Source organism: Electrophorus electricus, chromosome 13 (assembly GCF_013358815.1).
Source record: "Electrophorus electricus isolate fEleEle1 chromosome 13, fEleEle1.pri, whole genome shotgun sequence".
Taxonomy (NCBI): Eukaryota; Metazoa; Chordata; class Actinopteri; order Gymnotiformes; family Gymnotidae; genus Electrophorus; species Electrophorus electricus.
This window is the reverse complement of record NC_049547.1, coordinates 17,939,983-17,966,428: the sequence shown is the minus strand read 5'-3', so window position 1 is coordinate 17,966,428 and position 26,446 is coordinate 17,939,983. Positions and strand designations below refer to the sequence as shown.

General features: G+C 39.4%; 1 protein-coding gene across 2 annotated transcripts; it reads right to left on the bottom strand.

Annotated features, from left to right (window-relative positions):
* Positions 1 to 341: 341 nt before the first annotated feature.
* On the bottom strand, positions 342 to 12,275 carry snap25b (synaptosome associated protein 25b). 2 transcript variants are annotated; one of them, XM_026999901.2, is made up of 7 exons: positions 12,182 to 12,275; positions 10,565 to 10,606; positions 9,256 to 9,304; positions 7,017 to 7,131; positions 2,512 to 2,628; positions 1,627 to 1,771; positions 342 to 1,142 (listed from the first exon to the last, which is right to left on the bottom strand). In XM_026999901.2, the coding sequence occupies exons 1-7, from the start codon at positions 12,251 to 12,253 to the stop codon at positions 1,074 to 1,076; spliced, it is 609 nt and encodes a 202-aa protein (XP_026855702.2). In that variant the 5' UTR covers positions 12,254 to 12,275; the 3' UTR covers positions 342 to 1,073. The 2 variants fall into 2 exon arrangements, with proteins under 2 accessions (XP_026855702.2, XP_026855700.2); XM_026999899.2 differs by lacking the exon at positions 7,017 to 7,131 and adding an exon at positions 6,698 to 6,815.
* Between the last annotated feature and the right edge of the window lie 14,171 nt (positions 12,276 to 26,446).

Here is a 26,446-nt window from a genome sequence, read left to right as displayed (position 1 = left end):
TGCCATGGGTGTGTGCACTCATGTGTTCAGTATGCATGTTCTTATTGGCATGGTCTGCTTTAACCCTTCTAAAGCTGTTTCTTCAAAGAGGATCTCCTCCATCAGAGCAGCATATGACTCTTCCAACAGTGCCATACAGCTAGAGATCATTTACAATCCTGTTCTCCATGTGATCTAATTCAGAAAGCTCTGTAGGTTAATTTATCATTCACTATACCTTCCTAAAACTGCACTGTTGTTCATACATGAAAAAAGATTTCATAAAATGCAAAATAATGCAAAAAAAGCTCTTTTAGACCACAAACTCTGTGATATTGGGGATTATACGGACACAATCACACTTTAAGCACTACTATGTTTTTTATTAGCATTTACCATCATTTACATCGACTGGCGCAGTTTGCAGACGTACATGAATAAAAAGTGTGGTACTGTTCTGAGGCTGCAGGAAAGGTCCAGCAGGATGTGGTTTGCACATTAGCAGTGCACATTAGAAGTGCACGTTAGCAGTGCAAACATATCATCACTTCAGGTGCAAAGGTAGCACTGATGGAACAGTAGCCTATAAGTCAGGACTGCCATCAGCTGTGATCTTTCAAAGATTCCTTCATTGGAATGCTCACTACTGTAGAATGCAGGGCTTGGCTGGACAGTTACACAGTTAGAAGCACAGAATATGGATACAGAGATTGGATTATGTCAATAAATTTCACCGAGAAAAAATGTCAATATAATGCCTATGTTGCTTTAAAAAAGAGAAACAAATAAAGAAACTACACGTTTGAGTTAGCCACCAGAACTATATATAGGTCATATATATAGTACATATACACACAAATCTTTGGAGGGCAAAATACAGAGTAAATGTTGCCATTTACTGCACTATTTACGACAGATGACACAGAACAGCAATTTCTACAGAGGGAGCCAGTGTATGTAGATATCTGTATGTGTGCAAATCTACTAGGTCAATACCATGGGAGAGGGGAATGTGCACTATGGCAGATTTAGCATGGACAGAGGCATTGGGGGCGGGGCCTATGGTTGAATGCTGGGACAGGTTCTGTAGGGGTTTAGCCACTTCCCAGCATCTTTGTGGCACGCTGGTTTGCTTCATCAATCCTAGTTTTGTTGGAATCAGCCTGTGAAACAAAAAATGCTAATTATAAAAATGCTAATTATAAACTGCAGAATTTACTGTAACTTATTACATTACTAGTCAGTACAGTTTGACTTATACAAGTTTTTACATTTTCATTTTTGTGATTTTGATAGAACAAGTTGGCGCATTATGTTTATGAAGGTCAATCCATTTTAGTGTTAGCTACACCCCTTTTAAAAAGATTCTGAAATGATAATCTTGGACATTATCCTGGATGCATTGAATGGTTGCCAAAAGTAACAGCATTTATGCTATTTGTGCTATAAACATTGCTCATAGAATACAATGTTTATCTAACTGCAAACAAACAATCTGTCCAAAAAGTGTAAATTAGATGTATCTTTCTAAAACCATTTATATACACGTTCATATTCATATAGTACCCTGAAAGCTCTTGATAAAATATACTCTCCAGTAGTGTCTATGCTGTCCCAAATGATTAATGAAGCAGCATTTCTCTTTACCATCTCCATAATCCTGTCAATCTGGCGGTTCTGGGTGTCAATTTCATTGCCCATGTCAAGAGCCATGTGGCGGAGGTTACCGATGATGCTTCCGACCTGTTCCAGGTTTTCATCCATCTCATTTTCACGTGCATCATTTGTTACCCTGTAGACAGACAGACACACGCACACACACACACACACACACACACACACACACACACACACACACACACACACACACACAAAAAGCTTCTTAATAAAGGCAGAACACCCTTAGACAGTCAGCTGGTTGATGTATAGAGCTCAGCACAAAACAATGCTTTTTTTTTTTTTTTTTTTAAATCAAAGCAACTCTGACATATGAGAAGGCTGACCCAAATACAGGCTTCTACAGGCTTTCAGTGAGTTTAATATCTGACAGCCCTGAGCCCTGAGACCTTAGACTACCCCTCACCCATTTAAAAGCAGTCATCCAGAGCCTAACCCAAAGTACTGCCAATAGTGTAGAACGCAATTATCAACATTTAATTTAAAAACACATGGCAAATTCATAATTATAATAATTAATAGTGTATTCTAAAATTACAGAAGCCTTAAGACTAGTTTATGTTCCTTCCTAACTGGCTTCCAAAGCCTTCTAAAGGTTGAAGCATTTGGATGTGAAAGGTAGGGTGTGGGTGGAGCGGTGTCTAAGTCACTCTCTGAACCTGACCAATCTGGTGGCAAGAAAGGGGTGGGAATTTGTGGGAGCTTTGAGGAGACATGCGTGATTATTAAGGAGAGGTTGTCCGAAATTATGCACATATCTGTACGGTTATATGATACCTCCCGTCAGGGCTACCAAAACCCTTGGGTGCTCCCCTAAAACTGACCTGCTCTCTCCTAAAAATGATCTGCTCTCACCTGCGGATGAAGCCTCCACTAATGGCCATCTGCTCACGCTCATCGACCACACGGGCAGGCTGGCTGGATACCACTCCATCCTGATTATTGCCCCAGGTCTGTCCCCCACTTTTCAGTCTGAGTATCCATAGAGACAACAGTGAGAGGCAGCCAAGACACGGGTAAAACCTACACCAGTAAATGATTCAAGCTATAAGGATTTACTGCATGTCACTAATGACAAGGAGTGAGTTGAATCCTAAGGAAGTGATGGTGCTATGGATAAAACGATGATGAATAAATTATATTTAAATGATGAAAACATAAATAAATGACCACATAACATAAGTCCATTATACTTTTAAATGTCTAAGTATTGAAGAGTGTATCTATCCTGACCAAAGGGAGAACAGTACTACATTACTATGGAGAATAAATGTACAGGGAACATGGTGTTGTGAAAGTCACAGAGACTGATGGTAACCATACAGAACATTTACATTAAAAACAGACAATACATATATCAAAACTACCAATCTTGTCATGTAACATAGTTATTTTTGCATTATAATATGTAACATAAAATATGTACATTTATTTGATAAAATTTTAAGGGAAACAAGAATTCAAGCACTTTCTCACAAGAACACAAGCAGTATGTGCAGAATGTCAGACAGGGGGCTTTAAAGCTTAAATAAAACTGCAGTAAAGAAAATGTTAGTGCTTGATCCTTTATGACTTCTACATCATGAGAGCTAACACTAAAACAACTGCTCTAAGAAAAAAGGTTGCATTTTATAGATTGGTAATAAAGTGTGTAAAGAAATATAGCAGTAATAAGTCAGCAATAAAATGTAAAATACTCAAAGGTTATCTAGATATCATAAATTAAATGCGACTGATAATAAGTGAGTAACACCAAATAAGTCGTAATCGAAATACATTGTTAGAGTTTTAGGGATAAATAATTTAAATAATTGATTTATTGGCTTCCATGAGGTATATTGGTGAAAAGAGAGTATGTTAAATATTAGGCTGCATTATGTCTAAAAAAGTTTTTAATCCACGTTTCCAAATTAGTTGTATTTAGTTCCCACCTGCTAGTCTCCTCTCTGTCGCATAATAGCTACCAATCTGTTTTTGGGGGCAGCTGCAGCCTTAGCAGGATCTGAAGCTGTGATATAATGATGAGGCAAAAACTGTTACCAGCTGCATCACTGTACAACACTATTTTGTTGTCTTCATATGGATTAAAGTACATATGGAAATCATGATTGAAGTTACTTATGCCACGCCTCTGGCCACACCTCCAACATCGTGTCCGCCCTCAGCCTGACTGGCTCCACCCGTTCCATCTCCTCAATCAACTGCACCTCATTTCTTACAGTTCAGAGAGCTCCCAAGTTACTTTGGGAAGTCTCTCATACATATTTGTTCTAATTTTGAAACACTAAATTAGACTTATCATCAGTATTGCTGAAAGTAGGCCACAAGTGCTGTGTTTTAGTGTAATAAAATCTAGTTTACGTTAGTGTACTAAAATCTAATTTATTTTTGTGTACTTTTTTGTCAGGGCACAAATTGCACTCCCGTGTTCCTCCATGCACTCTTCACAGATCTGACCAACACAGGAATGTAATCCTTCCTGAATGTAATGAATGAATGTATAACTACTTATCTATGTGATTAATTGAAGAATGATGATCACTTTACACAGGAATAATGGTCAAGATAAATTATATGTATATGGAATAAATTAGTATGTAGCTACAAATGCAGCCATATGCATAATTACACATAATCACACCCCTTTATTAAACTTGCAATAATATTTTCAAGCCAGGGCACATATACAAATGGAACAACACAACTTTAGCTAACCTAGCTCTTTTCTCTGCAGGTGGGATATTTCACCATCAAGTAGATGCATGTGCAACACCAAATATTCCTGCTCTTGCTCACTGCTTGCTTATTAATGTTAGCTAGATTAAACTTTGGTTAGATGGACCCTTCACTTATGCACGTATCCATAATGGTACTCGGTATGTCACTCAGTGAGTGAAAAGGTCTTCTAAGATGGTGCATTAGATGGTCCAGCAGAACAAGTGCGGGTTCCCTGAACAAGATACGGAAAACAGCAACAGCAATTCATATAATTTGTTTTACAGCACAGACACAGCACAATCTTTTTAGTTATTTTTAGCATTTTTGCCAGATATGTGCTTTGTAAGCAAGCAACACAAAGGTAGCCTGTGATGTTGCATTTTCCAGCTCTGTGGTAGGTCCAACTTCACTTGATCAAAGAAACAAAGAGGAAACGGGTCAGAAGACTTGTTTCACTTATTCTGGGGTAATGGCACCTCATATTATGAAATTCTAAATGCCTTTGAAAGTGATATGTTAATTAATATGATATTATGCTGTAAGAATAGAATATTTTAGTACTTATAGACAAATAGTTGCAGACTATTTAGTCACAACTAGAAAATTAACACTTTATTTAGTTACCACTGTGTTACTGTAATGCTATAATATATATTATAATACCGCTGTTTTAATATAATACTATAATATATTATAATATACTATATACTATATACTATAATTACTTCTTATTTAGTGACAATGATAAAACTCACATTTAAACTGTATTAAGATTATATTTTCACCATTTTATTACTGACTTGATGTCACCACAATTAATAAACTAGCTAGAAAATTAACAATATATTTTTTTTATCATACATATTAAAAAAAATAAATAAATCCACAAAATCCAAAACAATCAAGAAACTTCTCCACAAGGAGGCGGTCCATCCTGCCTGTCAATTACTTTGCACTGAGGTAAGCTAAGTGCTAAACTTGCATTTAGGAGGGAGGTGCTCATTTAAATGAGTAGGCAGGCTCTTTTGGTGTCAGAGTTGCCAGAAGTTAGTGAGACTTGTACCACTGATTAGAGCTGCTTTAATCTCAGCTTTAATCTTCTCACCAAGCGGTACATGTCTTTTGTACAAGACTCCACCTCTCCGCTTTCTAAATGCATTAAATAATTGCTCCTCAAAGTGAACTGCAAATGATACTAAATGAAGGGAAAAAGGAATGAATATCCTCATCTTCTCTTGCATATCAAGAGTATACTGGGCGCAGTATCAGTTTGGCATATCAGCTCAGTGATAGATTATGTCATTTTAAAGCTGAAGCCTCTTGTACACAAAATATGAATTTAGTCTTTATATTCACATTCATAAATACTTTATCCATATCCTAAAAGGTTTATTACAACTGCAGACATGAACACAAATCATCTCATTTCTGCCCGGGACAGTTGTTCAATTATGCAAATGTGTATTCAGTGCCTCCATTATGCATTAATATCCATTGACACATCATATCATTAGAATAAAATCTGCACTGCATTAAATAAATATAGATTAATTATTCACAAAAGGGGATGTTGCTCATGTTAACATATTCCTACAGTGAAAATGACCATATATAAACCGTATGTTTAAGATGGGGCTGTTGAACATTTATTTAGAGCATACGTGAAGTATTTGCTGGAAACATATAAAATATAAAAGTAATCATATAGATAAATATATTTATCTATAAGTTGTTATTGTAGAGAATTTGATTCCCATTGTAGGCACTAATAATGTGATTCTGTAACCCGGCTATGTGATGGGTTATTATTGTTAAAAAGCGCTTAACAAATCCTTTTTTTTTTTTTTTACAGTAGATTGTCCAGACACTCTCTCTTTCATCCAGGTGCAGAGGCATGTACTACTTCTGCTAAATGCTAGAGCTCAAAAAGGTGCTTTAAGCAGTTAGTAAAAGCAGGGCTTTTGCATAACACAAGCATTTCAGAAAAAGACAGAGATTCATGCACATCAAGCGGGCACATCAACATTTAGGAAGCACCGGGCCTTGACCCGTGTATCAGCGGTAGATGGCATAGAGCGTGTGAATGCATTGGGCCGACACGGGCTTCCTCAGCACTGCTGCACGTGCACTGTAGCATGCCTCCAGCTAGCAGCCCCACCACCCCCATCACGCCAAAACACCCCCATGCACCGGAGGCCAAGCACAGGGCGAAGGCGGATGCAGGCCCCAAGCAAGCGGCCCCCGGGACAGCAAACTGCTCGTTCTTCCCCTCCTATTCATTAGGTTCAGGCAAGCGAACAGGCAGGCAGGCATCACCACCTACTTGTTACAGGGACATGGACATAGACCACAGAGATTTCCTAGATCCGTCAAATTTTTTTCGGCTTCTTTCATGTCCTTATTGATTTGGTCCATTCCCTCCTCGATGCGCTCCAGTTGTTCTGATTTTAAACATTAGTCAGTTATCCCCCAAGCCAACAAAAAAATTGCATAAAGGACAAAATAAAGAGAAAATAAAATAAAGAAAAGAAGAAAAAGGAAGAGAGGGATAAAAAGAAGAAAGAGACTTAGGACACTCACATTGACGGGACAGTCAGACATCATCACACAGGTGAGAGCATCTGGCCCCCACCAGTACCTACTTGTCACAGGGACATACAAGTCCACAGCATTTGCCTACATCTTTTAAACTTTTCTCGGCTTCCATCATGTCTTTGTTGATATGGTTCATGCCATCTTCAACACGTTCGAGTTGTTCTGGTTAAGACAAAGGGGTGACAGCAATGAAATGAGATTTTTGCAATCTGGTAGACAAATGATGAAGGAGGTTTAGGGAAAGATTTAGGCTAACTGGGGGAGATCTGGCTGATGATAGGCTAACTGGGGGAGAGCTGGATGATGATATGATAACTGGGGGAGAACTGGTTGATGATAGGCTAACTGGGGGAGAACTGGTTGATGATAGGCTAACTGGGGGAGAACTGGTTGATGATAGGCTAACTGAGGGAGAACTGGCTGATGATATGATAACTGGGGGAGAAACAGCAGGGGTATCAAACAAATACACACGAAAAAGTCTGATTTTTAAAAAAAAATTAAATTAGATAAAAATTTTTAAAGCTTACAAAAATTAATCTACCTTAATTAACTTGTTTATAGTTAGCAAAAGCACTGGTTCAAAGTGCAATAGCAGCATCTGACAGGAGAGATGCTGAATTGCAGCAGTGAACCAGAGATGATGCACCTTGGCATTAGAAGCAGCTGCTGGTGGCAGGTTTGACAGAAAGCATTTGGCTTTACTCCATTATACCAGCAATATAGAAAAAACTGGCAGAATATGTGGGCAAGATTTAGGAGTCAGGGGATGAAAGAAACATAGAAGAATAAACAGATAGATAGATAGATAGATAGATAGATAGATAGATAGATAGATAGATAGATAGATAGATAGATAGATAGATAGATAGATAGATAGATAGATAGATAGATAGATAGATAGATAGATAGATAGATTTGAAAAGTTAATTTTGAATTGGAGTATTATAAAGGGGGCTGGTCAAATGAATAGGGAACAAAATGTTAATTAGTTGTGCGAAGGGTGAATGAAGACTAAAGAATCATGTAGTCAATGGGAACTTTCAGACTCTGTAACTGTATCTGGCAGTATAGAACTTGCTACCTTAGAGTATATAGATCTGAATTTGACAAATGTACTTTGAGTATTTTTTTTTTTAAAGAAGGGTCAGAATGACAATATCTGTCAGGGAGAATTTTCAGGGGAAGGACTCAATGCACCAGCTGCACCTTCACCATGCTGGGGAAGCAGACCCAGAACAAGACACAGAAAGTCAGAACAGAGCTCTTTAGATGATAATGAAGTTATATTGACAGATATAGAGAATGAGACAGAGACAGAGAGAGAGAGAGAAAGAGAGAGAGAGAAAGAGAGAGAGACAAGCAGACATTTTCCATGGCTGACAGTGAACTGGGGCTCAATGGCCCCTCTCTCTTTTGGTTAAATAGGTGAGCAGCATATCACAGGTTTGAACTGGTACTGAAGCTTAATTTCGGCCAGGTTAGCCCTCATCAATAAATCATAAATCGTAAATACATTTAAAACTATAATATCTACTAAAACTGTATATAAGGCCAAAGAAAAGAGCGATTCTTAGTTATAAAGGCTTGATTCTCACTGTAGGAGTTATTTCTCCTACACTTTGAAAATTGCCTCAAAGACCCCATTTTGTCAGTTTGTTCCTACAGTCATTTGCACACTGAGGTCTGTGGCAATGTTATATGTAGTAATCAAAGCAACGCTTTAGCGGTGAAGCTTGCTATGATTGTTTAACTGTGATTGGAGGAGAGAAGGTGTGTGGATCAGGTAAGGACAGAAATCAAGGGAAAGCCTTGTGGGCTTGTGGGAACATGTGATCCATAACTAAGCTGAGGGAGGCGAAGGTCTATTTGCAGCTCTGACAGACTAATAACAGAGCAGAAAAGAACTGTACATTTCCTATGATCCAGACAAAAAAGAAGGGGAACAAAAAGGAATAACATTCCTGTTTATTTCTGCTCAGCTACGTCAATTAGAGCTCATTTTTTAAGCAAGGGATTCTACACAGATCCTCCGCAGCCCCGACTGATGGAAATGAGAGCTGTTTTCCATTACCAGTAACACTGACTGCTGTATGAGTGTCAGAGTCTCAGTGTCATTTTTGACATGTACAGGTTCGGCAACTTATCGATATTCCATCCCTATATTATTTTAATATCTATGAATAAATACATACCACATTTAAATAATAAGTGATAATTAAATAAGTTACTATAAATAATAATTGGTTACTCATTCAGAATGAGTCTATCTTTTTTGTAACTTACCTCCCTGCTCATCCAGCATAACCAAAGTTCTGATGCCTGCATCTTTACTCTGAACCGCAGAAGGTAAGAGGAAAATACAGACAGAAGAGGAAAAACAGGTCAGCCCAGAGCTAGGAGATTTGTGGGTTACAGACCAGTAAGTAAAGTCTCAAGAACAGTATTCAACACCAGGAGATGGAAAAATATCCTCACACAGGACACCGCACACCACAGGCAGATGACAGAATATGAATATGATCCCCCTGCCCTGGCAGGTCAATGTCTATATCTGGACAGACTGGTGAGCCAAAATGAGTTCATCATGGTATACACAGAAGCACAGTGTGCTTTAAAGGTAAATGGGCATGAGCGTATAGTATGGCACATTATCCCCCAGTGCATTGTAAAACTCTACTGACCCAAATAGAGCAGACAATCCTCTATGCCTCATCACATCTGCATGTTGTTTCATCAGATCAGTGGGATGAAACCTGCCTGATGTAGCGCATGTGGTATTGCCAGGGTTCTGCCAGCTCTTGGTAATGGTGCAGGAGAGCCTATGTTTTGTTTAATTCATGTGTGAACTCTATTTTATCTGTATTAATGAGATTACGTGAGAATTTATGAATAGTGTATTGCCATCTATATGTTTCTCTGGTTGATTAACCAAATAATTCACAGTTAGAAGGGAGGGAGGAACCTTAAAACTATAGTGGTAGGGTTTTACTTGAAATTAGCTATGCATTTCTTAACTGAGAAATGGTGGATATACACATTAGCTATGCACTTCTGAGCACAGTTGCAAGATGGTTATACTCCAAACCCAGACATACAGAGAATCAAACCCCACTGCAGCGCATTCTAGGATGTCAGCTTTTCCTATTTCAGATGGTTCTCTGCTTTATTTTACATCCAGCTCCTCTCTGTTTGCAACTTTTTCCTGTGGCTTAAATTCCTGTTGGAGCCTAGACAGTTGATCCTGTACGATATTAATGCACCATCCTACACCAAGGGAAACACGTACTTTCTGGGAAATCAACATTGATTTTTGTCATGCAGTGAAAAAAACACTGCTTTTCCTCCGTTCCTGATAGTTATTGTGCATGGGCAGAGAGGAAGTGATCAGACTCAGCTCCAGCTCTGTGAAGGAGCAGAACAGCAACCACCAGCCTGCATTCTCAAGGGCCAATGCCCAACTGCATCCATGGAGAAGTTACACTAGTCAGAGAGGCGTAGCAAATCCCTCAGATGTGGTCTAACCCTTACATGTGACTTCAGGTTCTTTGCTGATGTTGATGTTGTTGTTGCTGTTTCTGCATGCAGTCCTTACCTCCTCTACCAGCTGTAACATGCGCCGAGTGCTCTCCAGTGACTGCAAATGTAAAAATAAACCAACATTAAATGCTGCTCTGACTGACTAAACAAAGTACATAGTACAGTATGGAGAAAAATCTTGTTCTGTTTACTCCATTTATAGAAATAAATTACTTTGACTCCTTCACATTGCCTTATGTTAATTTCTTTGTTTGAACAGTAGTTTTCAAACCAAGTTACACAGCTAAGTGAACAAATGATAGCTCAAATGAGGCATGATATTCAGTTTCCAATACATGGTCAGCACATGGTCAGGCTGAGCATGTACACAGTATCTCCATCGTAAGAAGGTCTTCCTCTGCAGTAGGTAAGGAGACCTTCATAAGAAGGTCTTCCTCTGCAGTAGGTAGAGAGATCTTCATAAGAAGGTCTTCCTCTGCAGTAGGTAAGGAGACCATCATAAAAAGATTTTCCTCTGCAGTAGGTAAGGAGACCATCATAAGAAGGTCTTCCTCTGCAGTAGGTATGGAGACCATCATAAGAAGGTCTTCCTCTGCAGTAGGTAAGGGGAACATCATAAATGCTTCCTCTGCTGTTCTGGGAACTTGGGGTTGAGAAGGAGGAAAAATTGAGCTGAGGGGGCTGATAGGCACAGCTACAGCTGAAGGCAGTGGAGCTCGCTTTTGGGTGGAGAGCTCCCTGCTCCTGCCAGCCTTCCGTTCCTCTGCTCCTCCAGCACCATCTGTCCTCCATCCCCGCCTCCTTCCTGTTCCTGCTCACAAAACTCCACCACACAGCATTATCAGCTCATCAATTTTTAATGCCCACCCAGTATATACATTTCAGCAGCAGAATTCTGATTTCTCACTGAACATGGTCTGTGCTATATCCATATGCCCCTGTCAATATTAGACCTTCTCTATAGATTGTATTTTGATATTTTTTCCTTAGGTCAGCTCTGACTCCTGTGATTCTTAGTACTTCACATTAAGTCATAGTGATTTGTTTAAGAATGTATGTTGGTGCCTTTTCACAAGAGACTTTCAGCCCCGTGGAAGCCGAGATAAATTCTTTCAGAATTAATCGGTCATAGTTAATGAAGTCCACCTTTAGAATGGCAGTGTAACCTTGTAAAAGGCTATTAAGTGATTAAGTCCCACGTGTCAGATGGCCAGTGATGCGGAACATTGTCCCCTGCATCTGAGCTCTCTGATGACTAGCTCTTAGAGACCAGGGCTCCACTCCACTGCTTGCAGAGCTGGGTGTGGGGACGTGTGATTGGTCAGCAGGAGACTAGTCTGATTAAAGGCCCATCAGAGCAGGTGAAGGAGCCCCACTGAGGAGGCTGCTACAGTCTGAGCAAAGAGGAGCGAGGTGGAGCAGAATCCCAGTCTTCCTTCCTCCCAAGTGGTTTATGAATGCGCAGCTCTCTACTGCTCTCTGGCCGAACAGATCCTGACTCCTCCCCTCAGTGCTAGATGCATTTTAATCAGTCATTTGCCTGCCACAGTTACTCATACCCTGCCTGCTGGTGATTGGGGCGGGGGACAGTTTGATTCAGATCGGCTGATACATAATGGCTTGGTCTTGGGCAGTGATGCCTGTGGAGTGGAGGGCTGTAACATGGACCTACCTCATCGGCCAGCTGGTCAGCTCTCTCCTGCAGATTGGTGAGCTCATTGCGCATGGCGGCATCGTCTGCCATGGTGGCTGGGTAGTTGGTGAGGTGTTCAGCTCACAACAGGATGACTTAAACTGACAGCAGGTGTGAGTGTCAGTAATGCAGGTTCCCTTCAAAGAAGACACAGTTGGACAAACCTATTACACACCACTTTGTATTACGCACCACTTATTACACAATACAGAGGCTCTGTGAGTGTCACAGTAACCGGACACAGTTTGAAAAGCTGAAACAGAGAAATGAAAAACTTTTCAATCAATCAGTTAAAGTCAACATTCACCCTGAGCACATGCCAGTGCCTTGGGAATCTGTTAATGCAAAGAGCCCTGCACCGTGCATAAGCGCACAGATAAGACTGATCACATCAGAACACATGTAGTAAGGTTGTGAATACCCCAGGGGCAAAACCAAGGGCAAAGCCATTCATCTTGTGAGTTAAAGCACAGCTCAAAGCTGTGATCTGTCACATGGACTAGTTCCTACAGCATGCGACATCTGTTGAGAAACGCTGCTGAGTAAAAGGAACAAGTTCGGATCTATTTTTATGCTGGAGAATCACCAGAGAGTCCGGACATTATTCATGGACATTAAACGGAGGTTGAAGTGCTCTTTATGAAACATGCGTTATGCTTCCCTTCCTCGTTTTTGAGTATACTGAGAAAAAGAAGGAGGACCAAATGTAATATAATCCTGGAGCTGAGTTCTGGCTGAGGACAGCACTGCCCAGGCAATGTATCAGAATTCACTTCAATTTCAGGCAAGGCAAAAACAAGACTGCCTTTATGTAATATTGCTATTTGGATGAAACATGATGAATCAAAGTCATTGTATTTTTAAAACATATTAACATTCAGATGTGCTTTGATAATAACATTAGGAAATGCTGTATAATCCGCATCCACATTGTGATTGTCCCTACTTCACACCTCAGCCAATGTGTAATTCATAGCCTGAAATTTTATTCTTATCAATATGTTTTAGAACCTGGTGAAAAAGATTTGATGTTGCAGATAAATGTAATCCTAAATGTATTTATTTTATTATTAAATGTAATTTATTTTTATTTTTCAACTATCGGACTCAATGTCCAATCAAGGCAATACTAGTGAGTGTTCACAGTGATACTCATGCTTCTACTTCATAGAATTCTCAGCCCTCGTGAGGACTTTCTTAATACAGCAAATGATCACAAACCAGCAGCTCAAAAAGGATTTAATTCAGCTAAAGCATTAAACATGAAAATGCCATCAAGTAAACAACAAACAAACAAACATATCAGACCTGAGCACTCCATTGTTCTAAAGACACAAAGCACAGTGCATCAGCAGAAACAGAGGAATGAAAGTCTCTCTCCATCTCTCTCTCCCTCTCTATCTCTCCCTCTCTCTCTCTCTTTCCCCCTCACCCTCTCTCTCTCTTTCCCCCTCACCCTCTCTCTCTTCTCTCTTTCTCCCATTCTTTTGCCTTTTTGTCTCTGTTTCAATTTCTTGCTTTGCCTGCTCCATCCTTCCTTATCTTCCAGGTGCCACCTGAGTTCCTCATGCCATCGATAATGTAAGATATGTCAGATAAGGAGGGATGCTGAACTTTTAAAGGAATGGTGGGCTTTTAAAAACCAGATGCTCCTGCATTCGCCTCTACTTGTCTTTGCATTGGGGTGGATGTGCGGGTCATATTGCTAATCACTGCTCTCTGAGGGTATGATGTATCCTCCATAAGGACCGAGTTAATCCACCCTCTCTGCTAAAAACTCCAGGCGTCATCAAAACAGGTCAGCGAGGGACATAAACATCCAGCACAACAGATTTGATACAGTGTGATGTGATACTACACACCTACGCATGTCGGTCTGCTTTCTTGACATTATATTCTTCTATCAATCAAATTGCTGTTTAGATTCTTCCTGCAGTAGATGTTTGACCTGAACTGCTGAGGTGTATGGACTATAACCGCTCATGCGGTGAGAGAGAAAGAGAGAGAGAACAGGACATTCTACACCTGTAACTGACTCAGCTGACTTTGAATGTTACCTCCAAAAGATACTGTATAGCTGATGTAACATCATATCTCATGGTGCAATACTTTCTGGAAACAACATTTACATATGCACTGATGATTCAGCTGATGGCTGTGATCAGAGTTATAAAGTGAAATTAACGCTATCATGTATTCAGAATAGACGAGTGAGACTGATGTCCACTTCTCAGGCTTTTCTCTTGATTCTGTCATTTGGGAGATTATTACTCAGATAGGCATCTTTTCATTTCTCCAATTCCTAAGCAAGAATGTATTATATGACCTCTCGATACACCGGTTTCCTGTCTATGCTGAAAACCTTACAGTTCTGCGTAGTTTATGTTGATATGTGATGCAGAGAGAACAGGTGATTGCAATGCTGTTTGGGAAATTCCAAAAGAACACTGATGCTCTGATCGTTATAATAATGTTAGAATGACAACGATAACACCACCACGCAGGAAACAAAATGAAATGTTTCAAACAACCAGTATACAGTACCTTAATGAAAACTGCTCGTGATGGATTGTGAATGAAGTGGGTTCAGAACAAATAAAGCATGAGACACAAATCAATAGATATTGTCTTTTATAACAGAATCTCCTTATAACAGGAATGGACTGAGAAATGATCTATTATATTACAACACAGCTGAGTGATAAAAGGATCCATGCTAGGACTGAAGTAAAGGGCAGTAAGATAAGAAATGTCTCACCATTTTCTCTGCATAGCCCACATGAGCTCTAGGGATACGCTCACCTCAAAGCTGGATCTGGTGGTGACCACCTCAAAGCTGGATCTGGTGGGGTGACCACCTCAAAGCTGGATCTGGTGGTGACCACCTCAAAGCTGGATCTTATACATTACTAAGATTTATACTGTATCTAGGACTTATAAATTACTGTCTCCCTTCACTGGCCTGGTTCCCCATCTTCCATACTTTTGAATTAATCAGAGAGGAATTTTTATTAACTCCAGTATGCTTCCACTTTTATATTATACAGCTTTCACTAAAAAGGTCTGAACAATTCACTAACACTAAAGGACCAAATCCACATCAAGTTCATGGTTTGGTGTAAATGCATCAGTTGGATAATAGTAGATCATAAATTGCTGCAGTAGTTCAACAGAAACACCTTAGTTCATATGGCTGTAACCTTTGATATTTAATTTTTAACAACTATTATTTGATAAACATTAGTTGTTTAACATCTATTATTAGCCTTTAACACCCATTATTCACATGATCTAATGCATACATATGAAGATAAATAGTGATCCACTTGCAGAAGAAGAAGATCCATAAGACCCTTCTTCTATACTGTTGACTACATGGCTAACTACAGGTTTTCCTAATACACACTCTTACAGGGATTTAAAATGGGCTTTTGTTACCTGGTTTGATAAGAAATCACTCCAAAAACATGCCTCCTCCTATTCTCACAGAAACCCCTCTATCTCTCCATTTAATGTCCATCTTAAACCATGCCATTTAATTTTCCCACAGGCCTCTTTAGACTACAAATTAGATTATCAATTAACAGCTCAGAGTGTGTGACAACCAGAAAAGGGATGAAGAAGGTGACCTATGTGAAGTAATCACAATGAAGAAGTAAATAGTGTAATGTCTGGATCTTGAAATCTGCACTACATCAACGCAGCATCAACAGAATTCAATACCCAGAAAAAGACAGCGAGGAAGAGAAGAAGTGGGTTTGGGGGAAGGAGTTGTGGTGAGAGGGGGGAAGCAGAGCAGATGTGTAGTCAGGTGCACTCTTTGGAGTACAACAACTGTACTTGTCAAAGTCAAATGTATTTATACAGCGTGTTTAACAACAACCATTGTCAGAAAGCAGCTTTACAGATGTTCGGGTCCAAGCCTCCAATGAGCAAGCCAAAGGTGACAGTGGCAAGGAAAAACATCTTAAGAGCATGAGGAAAAGCCTTAAGGAAACAAGACTCAAGGGGTGACTCTGACTACATGTATGAACCTACTGATGAAGATACTAATGCAAATAATTGTGAGGTTCAGGCACCAGATAAGCCTCCATCATGGATAGTGGATAGTGATGGGAATAGGTGATAAATGGTAGGAGTTTATATCTGTTATCAGGAAAAAAATTTAACTATAGGCTTAGACACAAAGGTCTAGTTCCATGGGTGGTGAAACATTGCACAGACAACAAAAGAACTTAGTCCAGTATTGACTAATGTTACCTTAGATCAGCCTTGACTAATGTTCCCTTAGATTAGCATTGACTAATGTTACCTTAGATCAGCATTGACTAATGTTACTTTAGATCAGCCTTGACTAATGTTACCTTAGCCCAGCCTTGACTAATGTTACTTTAGATCAGCACTGACTAATGTTACCTTAGATCAGCCTTGACTAATGTTACCTTAGATCAGCACTGACTAATATTACCTTAGATCAGCATTGACTAATGTTACCTTAGATCAGCACTGACTAATGTTACCTTAGCCCAGCCTTGACTAATGTTACCTTAGATCAGCACTGATTAATGTTACTTTAGATCAGCACTGACTAATGCTACCTTAGCCCAGCCTTGACTAATGTTACCTTAGCCCAGCCTTGACTAATGTTACCTTAGATCAGCACTGATTAATGTTACTTTAGATCAGCACTGACTAATGCTACCTTAGCCCAGCCTTGACTAATGTTACCTTAACCCAGCCTTGACTAATGTTACCTTAGCCCAGCATTGACTAATGTTACCTTAGATCAGCACTGACTAATGGTACCTTAGATCAGCATTGACTAATGTTACTTTAGATCAGCACTGACTGTTACTATAGATCAGCCTTGACTAATGTTACCTTAGATCAGCCTTGACTAATGTTACTTTAGCCCAGCACTGACTAATGTTACCTTAGCCCAGCCTTGACTAATGTTACCTTAGCCCAGCCTTGACTAATGTTACCTTAGATTAGCATTGACTAATGTTACCTTAGATCAGCAGTGACTAATGTTACCTTAGATCAGCATTGACTAATGTTACCTTAGATCAGCATTGACGAATGTTACTTTAGATCAGCATTGACGAATGTTACCTTAGATGAGCATTGACTAATGTTATCTTAGATCAGCCTTGACTAATGTTACCTTAGCCCAGCCTTGACTAATGTTACCTTAGCCCAGCATTGACTAATGTTACCTTAGATCAGCACTGACTAATGGTACCTTAGATCAGCACTGACTAATGGTACCTTAGATCAGCACTGACTAATGTTACCTTAGCCCAGCCTTGAATAATGTTACCTTAGATCAGCACTGATTAATGTTACTTTAGATCAGCACTGACTAATGCTACCTTAGCCCAGCCTTGACTGATGTTACCTTAACCCAGCCTTGACTAATGTTACCTTAGCCCAGCATTGACTAATGTTACCTTAGATCAGCACTGACTAATGTTACTATAGATCAGCCTTGACTAATGTTACCTTAGATCAGCCTTGACTAATGTTACCTTAGATCAGCCTTGACTAATGTTACCTTAGATCAGCCTTGACTAATGTTACCTTAGATCAGCCTTGACTAATGTTACTTTAGATCAGCACTGACTAATGTTACCTTAGATCAGCCTTGACTAATGTTACTTTAGATCAGCACTGACTAATGTTACCTTAGATCAGCATTGACTAATGGTACCTTAGATCAGCATTGACTAATGTTACCTTAGCCCAGCACTGACTAATGTTACCTTAGCCCAGCCTTGACTAATGTTACCTTAGCCCAGCCTTGACTAATGTTACCTTAGATTAGCATTGACTAATGTTACCTTAGATCAGCAGTGACTAATGTTACCTTAGATCAGCATTGACTAATGTTACCTTAGATCAGCATTGACGAATGTTACTTTAGATCAGCATTGACGAATGTTACCTTAGATCAGCATTGACTAATGTTATCTTAGACCAGCCTTGACTAATGTTACCTTAGCCCAGCATTGACTAATGTTACCTTAGATCAGCACTGACTAATGTTACTATAGATCAGCATTGACTAATGTTACCTTAGCCCAGCATTGACTAATGTTACCTTAGATCAGCACTGACTAATGGTACCTTAGATCAGCACTGACTAATGGTACCTTAGATCAGCACTGACTAATGTTACCTTAGCCCAGCCTTGAATAATGTTACCTTAGATCAGCACTGATTAATGTTACTTTAGATCAGCACTGACTAATGCTACCTTAGCCCAGCCTTGACTGATGTTACCTTAACCCAGCCTTGACTAATGTTACCTTAGCCCAGCATTGACTAATGTTACCTTAGATCAGCACTGACTAATGTTACTATAGATCAGCCTTGACTAATGTTACCTTAGATCAGCCTTCACTAATGTTACCTTAGATCAGCCTTGACTAATGTTACTTTAGATCAGCACTGACTAATGTTACCTTAGATCAGCCTTGACTAATGTTACTTTAGATCAGCACTGACTAATGTTACCTTAGATCAGCATTGACTAATGGTACCTTAGATCAGCATTGACTAATGTTACCTTAGCCCAGCACTGACTAATGTTACCTTAGCCCAGCCTTGACTAATGTTACCCTAGCCCAGCCTTGACTAATGTTACCTTAGATTAGCATTGACTAATGTTACCTTAGATCAGCAGTGACTAATGTTACCTTAGATCAGCATTGACTGTTACCTTAGATCAGCATTGACGAATGTTACCTTAGATCAGCATTGACGAATGTTACCTTAGATCAGCCTTGACTAATGTTACCTTAGATCAGCCTTGACTAATGTTACCTTAGCCCAGCCTTGACTAATGTTACCTTAGATCAGTACTGACTAATGTTACTTTAGATCAGCACTGACTAATGGTACCTTAGATCAGCACTGACTAATGGTACCTTAGATCAGCACTGACTAATGTTACCTTAGGTCAGCCTTGACTAATGTTACCTTAGCCCAGCATTGACTAATGTTAATTTAGATCAGCACTGACTAATGTTACCTTAGATTACCATTGACTAATGTTACCTTAGTTTAGCACTGACTAATGTTACCTTAGATCAGCAGTGACTAATTTTACCTTAGATCAGCATTGACTAATGTTACCTTAGATCAGCATTGACTAACGTTACCTTAGATCAGCATTGACTAATGATACCTTAGATCAGCAGTGACTAATGTTACCTTAGATCAGCATTGACGAATGTTACCTTAGATGAGCATTGACTAATGTTACCTTAGATCAGCCTTGACTAATGTTACCTTAGCCAAGCCTTGACTAATGTTACCTGAGATTAGCAGTGACTAATGTTACTTTATATCAGCATTGACTAATGTTACCTTAGATCACCACTGGCTAATGTTACCTTAGCCCAGCCTTGACTAATGTTACCTTAGATCCGCACTGACTAATGTTACTTTAGATCAGCACTGACTAATGCTACCTTAGCCCAGCCTTGACTAATGTTACCTTAACCCAGCCTTGACTAATGTTACCTTAGCCCAGCATTGACTAATGTTACCTTAGATCAGCACTGACTAATGGTACCTTAGATCAGCACTGACTAATGTTACCTTAGGTCAGCCTTGACTAATGTTACCTTAGCCCAGCATTGACTAATGTTAATTTAGATCAGCATTGACTAATGTTAACTTAGATCAGCACTGACTAATGTTACTTTAGATCAGCACTGACTAATGTTACCTTAGCCCAGCCTTGACTAATGTTACCTTAGATCAGCAATGAGTAATGTCAACTTAGCCCAACATTGTTACCTTTTTTTTTGTCTGACAGCACAGCGATACCTACACACTTAGAAGAAACAGCCCAAAGACACACATTATACTATACATTTGATTAGTTTGTGCTCGCAAGATAACTTTCGGTTGCTGGCTAGCAAGACTTGAAGAGGGTGGGAAAGTAGAAATACAGAGTTTGGGGGCGGGGGGCATCAGCTTTTTGACTGTTGAGAGTAATGTTTATGTAAGCTTTACCTAACATAAGGACCACCCATTTTACAATGGAAGGGGAGAAATTCTTGTGAAATAAATTGGACATAGGAGCAGTATTCATAGAACTCAATTTGTGTGTGTACATTGTGTGTACACAAGAGTAGCCTAATTAAACAGAAAACACACATAAGTTCCTTAGGTCTTTAAGAAACTCAAAGACCCACACAAACCTGGTATGTTAAGTTGCCTGGTATAAAGCTTCTTTGCTGAAGATCGCCCCTGTAAAGGTGTTGTGGAAGATGAACAGCAGAGCCAATGGGCTTTCCATCTAACCACCTCTGAGCAAATGTGGCTTCACAGTATGTGCTACATTAACCCAGATAATCAACCATTAAATCAAACCTGTTACGCCAACACTAATTGCCACTGGAAATGGCAAAATCAAGAGCTAATCAGCACAATAAGGCCTTGTAGAGGATTGTACAGCAGTACATCAGAGCTCGAAGCACTGATGGTGGTATCCTTAAGAATCTGCTAGACAGAAAAAGCGTCCTGGCTGTGAAGTTACGTCATTACCTATTTGAAGCAGGTTGTCATGCTGGTAACACGGTATATTCTTCTGGTACTGTCATAGCACTCATGAGTCTCTATAAGATTTGGCTTGCAGGTGAGACACAGGAGACACGGCTGAGGAGAAAATAGCACCATACCTCAAAGCTCTGTATTTATGGATCTGTGGGGCCTGCAGCACACCCTAATCCACTGAAAGAGAGAAGGAAGGGTCTTCATTGGACATGGGAATTGAAAAACTGCAGAAATGTCCTAATAGACTGCCTGTTACCAGTGATTCAATATTTTTGCTAATTAGAAAAATACAGAGCACCAAATCAATTAGCCACTGTCTGTTGCAGTTTGTTGCTTCTGAACCACAAATATTCTGTGTGCCCAGCCTCCATTTTAGAAGCCTACAGTGTACAGTCAATAGTCATGTTGTATAACCTTGTAACCTTCAGACTGATAACTGAATGGGTGATATTATTTTATTAATAAAATTAATTTTAAATGTTAATAGTTTCTGCTGAAAGGTGACACAAACAACGTGAAAAGTAAGCAAGTAACAAGTACACTCACCACTTTAAACTCAGAAGTGACAAAACCATGGTACATATAGCCCCGACCATATAGGAAAAACTAAAAGGGGTTTCTTCAGAAATCCATGTTGTCATAAGCAGCTGCATGAAGGTGAATTATCACTACTAAACACACACCACTAGATCTGCCCTGCCCTCACTCAGCACGTTGGATATTCACTAGGAAATATGAAGCCGTATTATTCATGGAAAAGTATGTATAGTGTATCCACTGCTAACAGAAAATGATACAAGTGTACAGGCAACATTGGTAATTGATCAGAATTTGATGCATTAACAGCTCATTCTTGACTTTGATTGTACATGAATTTGAATTACAGTGATAATGCTTTGTCTTTTAACCTTTATGTCCATTAAAACTGTGATCTAGGGATCCAGGGAACCTGGGAGAGAGCACAGAGTCACAGAGTCACAGCTCTAACAAAAGACCTGGTGACTCACTGACCTGAGACCAGTTCCCTGGTTTTCTAATCATGGGCAAGGTTAGGATTAGCGGGAGGAAAGCAGGTCCTGGATCACTTTAAAAGGGTAAGATTAACCCTGGGCCATGTATGTGCTATGGTTCCTCTATTCCAGTGTTACATATGAACGGCAGATGAAGGTCATTTCCATTACTGTGTGCATGATGTAGAGCTTGACATGTCACATAGTGGAAAGGATATGGGAAATGAGATGCTGGGTGCCTCACTACACATGCTGTCCTCTGAACGGAAATTTAATCCTTTTAAAGAACATGAAAGCTTTCAAAAGAGAGACTGTGTTATAGACTTTTTTTTTTTTTTAATCTTTTTAAAATTATCTGACTTCCATGGAAGCTGTTTTTAAATCAGTGCATAAAAAGCAGGTGTGAGAGGGGTGATTGGTTCATTTCTTAATAACAGTGCTCTGAGATTGTAAATCAGCTACAGACACACAAACAGCCCTGATTTCACTGGCAGGCAAGGAGGGTATGGTCATTCTCTATTCTCACTGCAATAGCACTGCAATAGCACTGCGTAGTTGATAATTCAGAGTTCACAGTGATGTCATGGGAGGTTACATGCAAAAATACTGGTAATTAGATGAATATTTTGCATGGAATTGATAATAATAATAATAATAATAATTTTATCATTATTATTACCATTATTGTATAAAAAAAGAAATTAATTTTTATCGAGCTTTCTCTCAGACAGGGTTTGTATATGCATAACACCACCCTGAATGAGAGCATGTAATGAATATTTAAAGCTGTTAAACAAAATCAAAAGGCATTCAAATCTGTGAGAGATTGTAACTGCTGATAATAATGTGATGATCAGTGTAGGAAAAAAGAGAAAAAAAAACAAGATCGGAGATATATGCTAGATATATGTTTGTGTGTGTGTGTGTTTGTTTGTATGGGGTTTGTGTGTGTGTGTGTGTGTGTTTGTTTGTATGGGGTTTGTGTGTGTGTGTGTGTGTGTGTGTGTGCGTGCATGTGGTTTTTGTGTGTTTGTGTGGGGTTTTTGTGTGTGTGTGTGTGTGTGTGTGTGTGTGTGCGGGGTTTTTATGTGTGTGTGTGTGTGTGTGTGTGCGCGCGTGCACACACACATTGGCACACGCACTTGCATGTGCTTGTAAGAACAGCAGTGGAAAATGAGAACAAGTTTTAAATTTCCAGATGTTGCAGTATAATGAAATGGTCGGTCGCTCAGCAGACCATGCAATATACATAACACTTGCCATCCAAAATAATGTCAGGAAATCCTGTAAATGCCAGTAAACCTATCAGAGGGAGATGATTAAAAATTCATATTTGTCATACATTCATAATAAACCAAATTCATATAGTTATGTTGTTTTTTACTGCATGCCAACAACACATTATTACAAGAATACAAAAATACTATTCAAACTAAAATACCATCAATCAAGGCAGATTACATCAAAGAATAAAAAATACTTTATTTGTCTAACTGAAGGTTATGTGTCATCACATCAGAGAGAAAACAACGCTTTTAGTGAAGAATTTGCTCTGGAAAAAAGGAGTTGCTTTTTTTGGTAAATGCCATAGATGCAAATGCAAATGTTGATGTCATTAGAAATGACACACTTACTGAGCAATCACTCTTCAAAAATATAAATGATTATTCATAAATGTCTCTGATTATATAATCATCAAGTGTGTGTCAGAGCACTAGTGTAGTGTTGCTATGTTCAGGAGATTCAAAGCAATCATGCTTAGCAGAGAGAGGATTAACACGTTAAAACCACAGTGTGTGTCCCATTCAGGATGGGATAAAGCCCAGCGTATTAGTCTGAGCAGCAGGGGCAGTAGGGTAGTGAGTCCAATAGCTCCACAGCCTGTGCTCACTCTATGTAAAAACTCACTCTCTCTCTCTCTCTCTCTCTCTCTCTCTCTCTCTCTCTCTCTCTCTCTCTCTCTCTCTCTCTCTCTCTCTCGCTCTCGCTCTCGCTCTCTCTCTCTCGCTCTCTCTCTCTCAAGCAGTGCTCTGGCCTGCTCATATCAATGGTGCATATCTATCTTTGGGAATGACATGACACTGAGATGAACACAAACCGATGCATATACATTCAGCTCCATGTCACCTGGCCTAATGTAAAAATGGCTGAAAGCCTTCACAGACACATGTTCCAATTCATCATGAATCAACATATAGAAATGGATTGACAAACACAATTGTTTATTCTGGATTGACAGAATTCAGTCAAGAACTTTAGACCCTGTAGAAATAGTACAGCCTTTTTAAAGACTGGCAGTGGTCATAAAGAGAAACACATGGTTTGGGATTTGAATTGTGAGAGAGGTGTTGCCCAGTGTGAAGAATGTAAACAGTCTCCAGGCGTGTCCGCAGCTCTTAGGACCAGCTGTAGCAGGCACTGCTCTGGACATGCAGTATTCACTAGGAAGGTCTAAACCAGCCCTGTGTGGGCAAATAACACACAAACACAGCTAGAGCCATTAAACCAGGAGAAGTCCTATCAAGCCCAGGCAACATCTCACAACCCAAGACACAGTCAGTGCCATTAAACCAGGATAAACCCTATTGGGCCAAGGCAAAACAGGGCTAGTACCAACACATCACCTACATATATACAAAGCTGTAAGCAGATCTACAGTAAAAAACAAACAAACCAAAAAAAACAAAACAAAAACAAAACAAAACAAAAAAAAACCACACCCTGGATCCGATGACCCTTATAGTACACAGTTTTTGGAGAAACAGTTTTCCGAGAAACACCAAATCTTTGGTGGCAGTCTAGTCCCGGCAATTCAAACATCTCTGACTTGCAGCTTGCTATCAGAGGAGAGTGTGGCAGAAGTGGGTGTGGCAGCAGTAAGTGTGGCCGCACTAAGTGTGGCAGCAGTAGGTGTGACAGTAGTAGGTATTGTAGGGAATCTAAGAAAACAAATGATCATGCCCACAACCCGGATTACATCTTATCACAGGGTGAAATGCTCACTGTCTTACATTCATCAACTAATTATGGTCATTTTCTGTCTAAAGGTTACAATAAAATGGAATCAGTGTCAGACAGTACTTAATTAATGAAAATAAATACTATCTTTAAATAAAATAAACAAATCAGTCTTCCCATTCACAATTAAATCTACAAAAATTGATGAAGGTACAAAGCCTACTGATCTGTAGGGATGTGATGATGCACACAGTAAGGTTAAATGAGCCTTATCACTCAGATATCAGACGGATATAAGTCCAATTTCGATAAACTACACAGTTTCAGACATGGAACCACATAGACTGTTGTAAACTAGCTCTGGTTTTTGGTTGAGCGATTAGTGAAACTCTTTGAAACCGATCATTCGATAAGAATGTAATATGGATAATTGATATAAGATTTAGCAGGTTTTGGTACGCGACCTTGAGCGTTACAACTATATTACTTTGCCTAAGAATAAAGATCATGCTACCCGGTATATTAGAACTTATTTTGAGCGCTGTCCAAGGTGCTTAATCTCAGGGCTCGAGAACACGGTCGTTTTGGGTACGGCAACAGTTACCGGCGTTTTGCGAGCGAATTAAGATTCGATCGTTTACCCTTAATTACAGTACAGTACTTTATCGAGCCAAGATTTGTGTGAACAAATAAAACAAAAGTACAAACTAAGAGTTTAGTAGAGGCTAAAATGCTTTCGGCATTTGAATTTCCAACTGAAAATACGTAACCTTCGGCAGGTTAGAAAAACTCCCGCGGTCCTCTTTACCCTGGAAACGCATGGCCAAGTAACGCATGAAAATGAGGCATCTTCAAATCGAATAGTCATAAAGTAAAACTAATTGCGAGACCCTACGATCCGCCAACGACTGAGTAAGAAAAAATGAAAAACCATCATTTACCTTGTATTTGGGAGACCACCGAAAGATGAAACTATTGTCTTGTAAGCGATTTCCCTTGCTCTCGCGCTGAGTTGCTTCAGTTGAAGCGTTCCCAATTCATATCCATGCTATTGACTGAAACGAAGTAACCTTGCCCTCAACAAAGATGGAGACGCCATCTGACGACCCCCACCCGCCCCCCAAAAGAGGGCGTGGCGTGGAGAGAAGATGTGTAGAGTACGAAATTTTAGGAGCCCAATCAAACATTTTCATAGGCACAACATACACTTTATGTTTGAATCACACATACACTTGTTTGATTAGGAAAAGGTCGCAGTTGGATTATTGTTGTATTATCATAGTAAATACTGTACATTTATTTCCGGTTTTTATACCTTGTAATATAAAACGCTTACTTAGCTTTTTTTTTTTTTTTACAATGTACATACGTACTGCACTCTACACACTACAGTTGTTTGAAACTTTTTGATTTAAGTTGTATATATTCACTCACTTCCATCTTTATTAGAAACACCTGCATGCACAAACACGCCCTGGCCACTTTAATAGAAACACCAATTTTGCAGATGAGTTTTATAGGTGCACAATTACAGACTGTGTAGATAACAAATTTTGTTAATGTCTGTCTTTCTAATAAATGTTTCTAAAGTGTGCTGTAAGTGTATATTCATAACTGACAGTATTATATTTAGGAGAAGTTCAATTACCCAGGTCAATTCAATTTTAGCTTTAGGCTTAAAACACAAAGCATTTTGTTAACAAGT

Bases quoted from the DNA above. Each gene is read 5' to 3' on its own strand.
- snap25b (XM_026999899.2), bottom strand. From the start codon at position 12,253: ATGGCAGACGATGCCGCCATGCGCAATGAGCTCACCAATCTGCAGGAG. The intron at 2,629-6,697 runs GTAGGTGGTGAT...ATGGATACTCAG, and splicing joins TGTCCATGTCCCTGTAACAA to ACTGAAAAGTGGGGGACAGA. The intron at 1,772-2,511 runs GTGAGAGCAGAT...GTCTGTCTACAG, and splicing joins AGTGGAGGCTTCATCCGCAG to GGTAACAAATGATGCACGTG.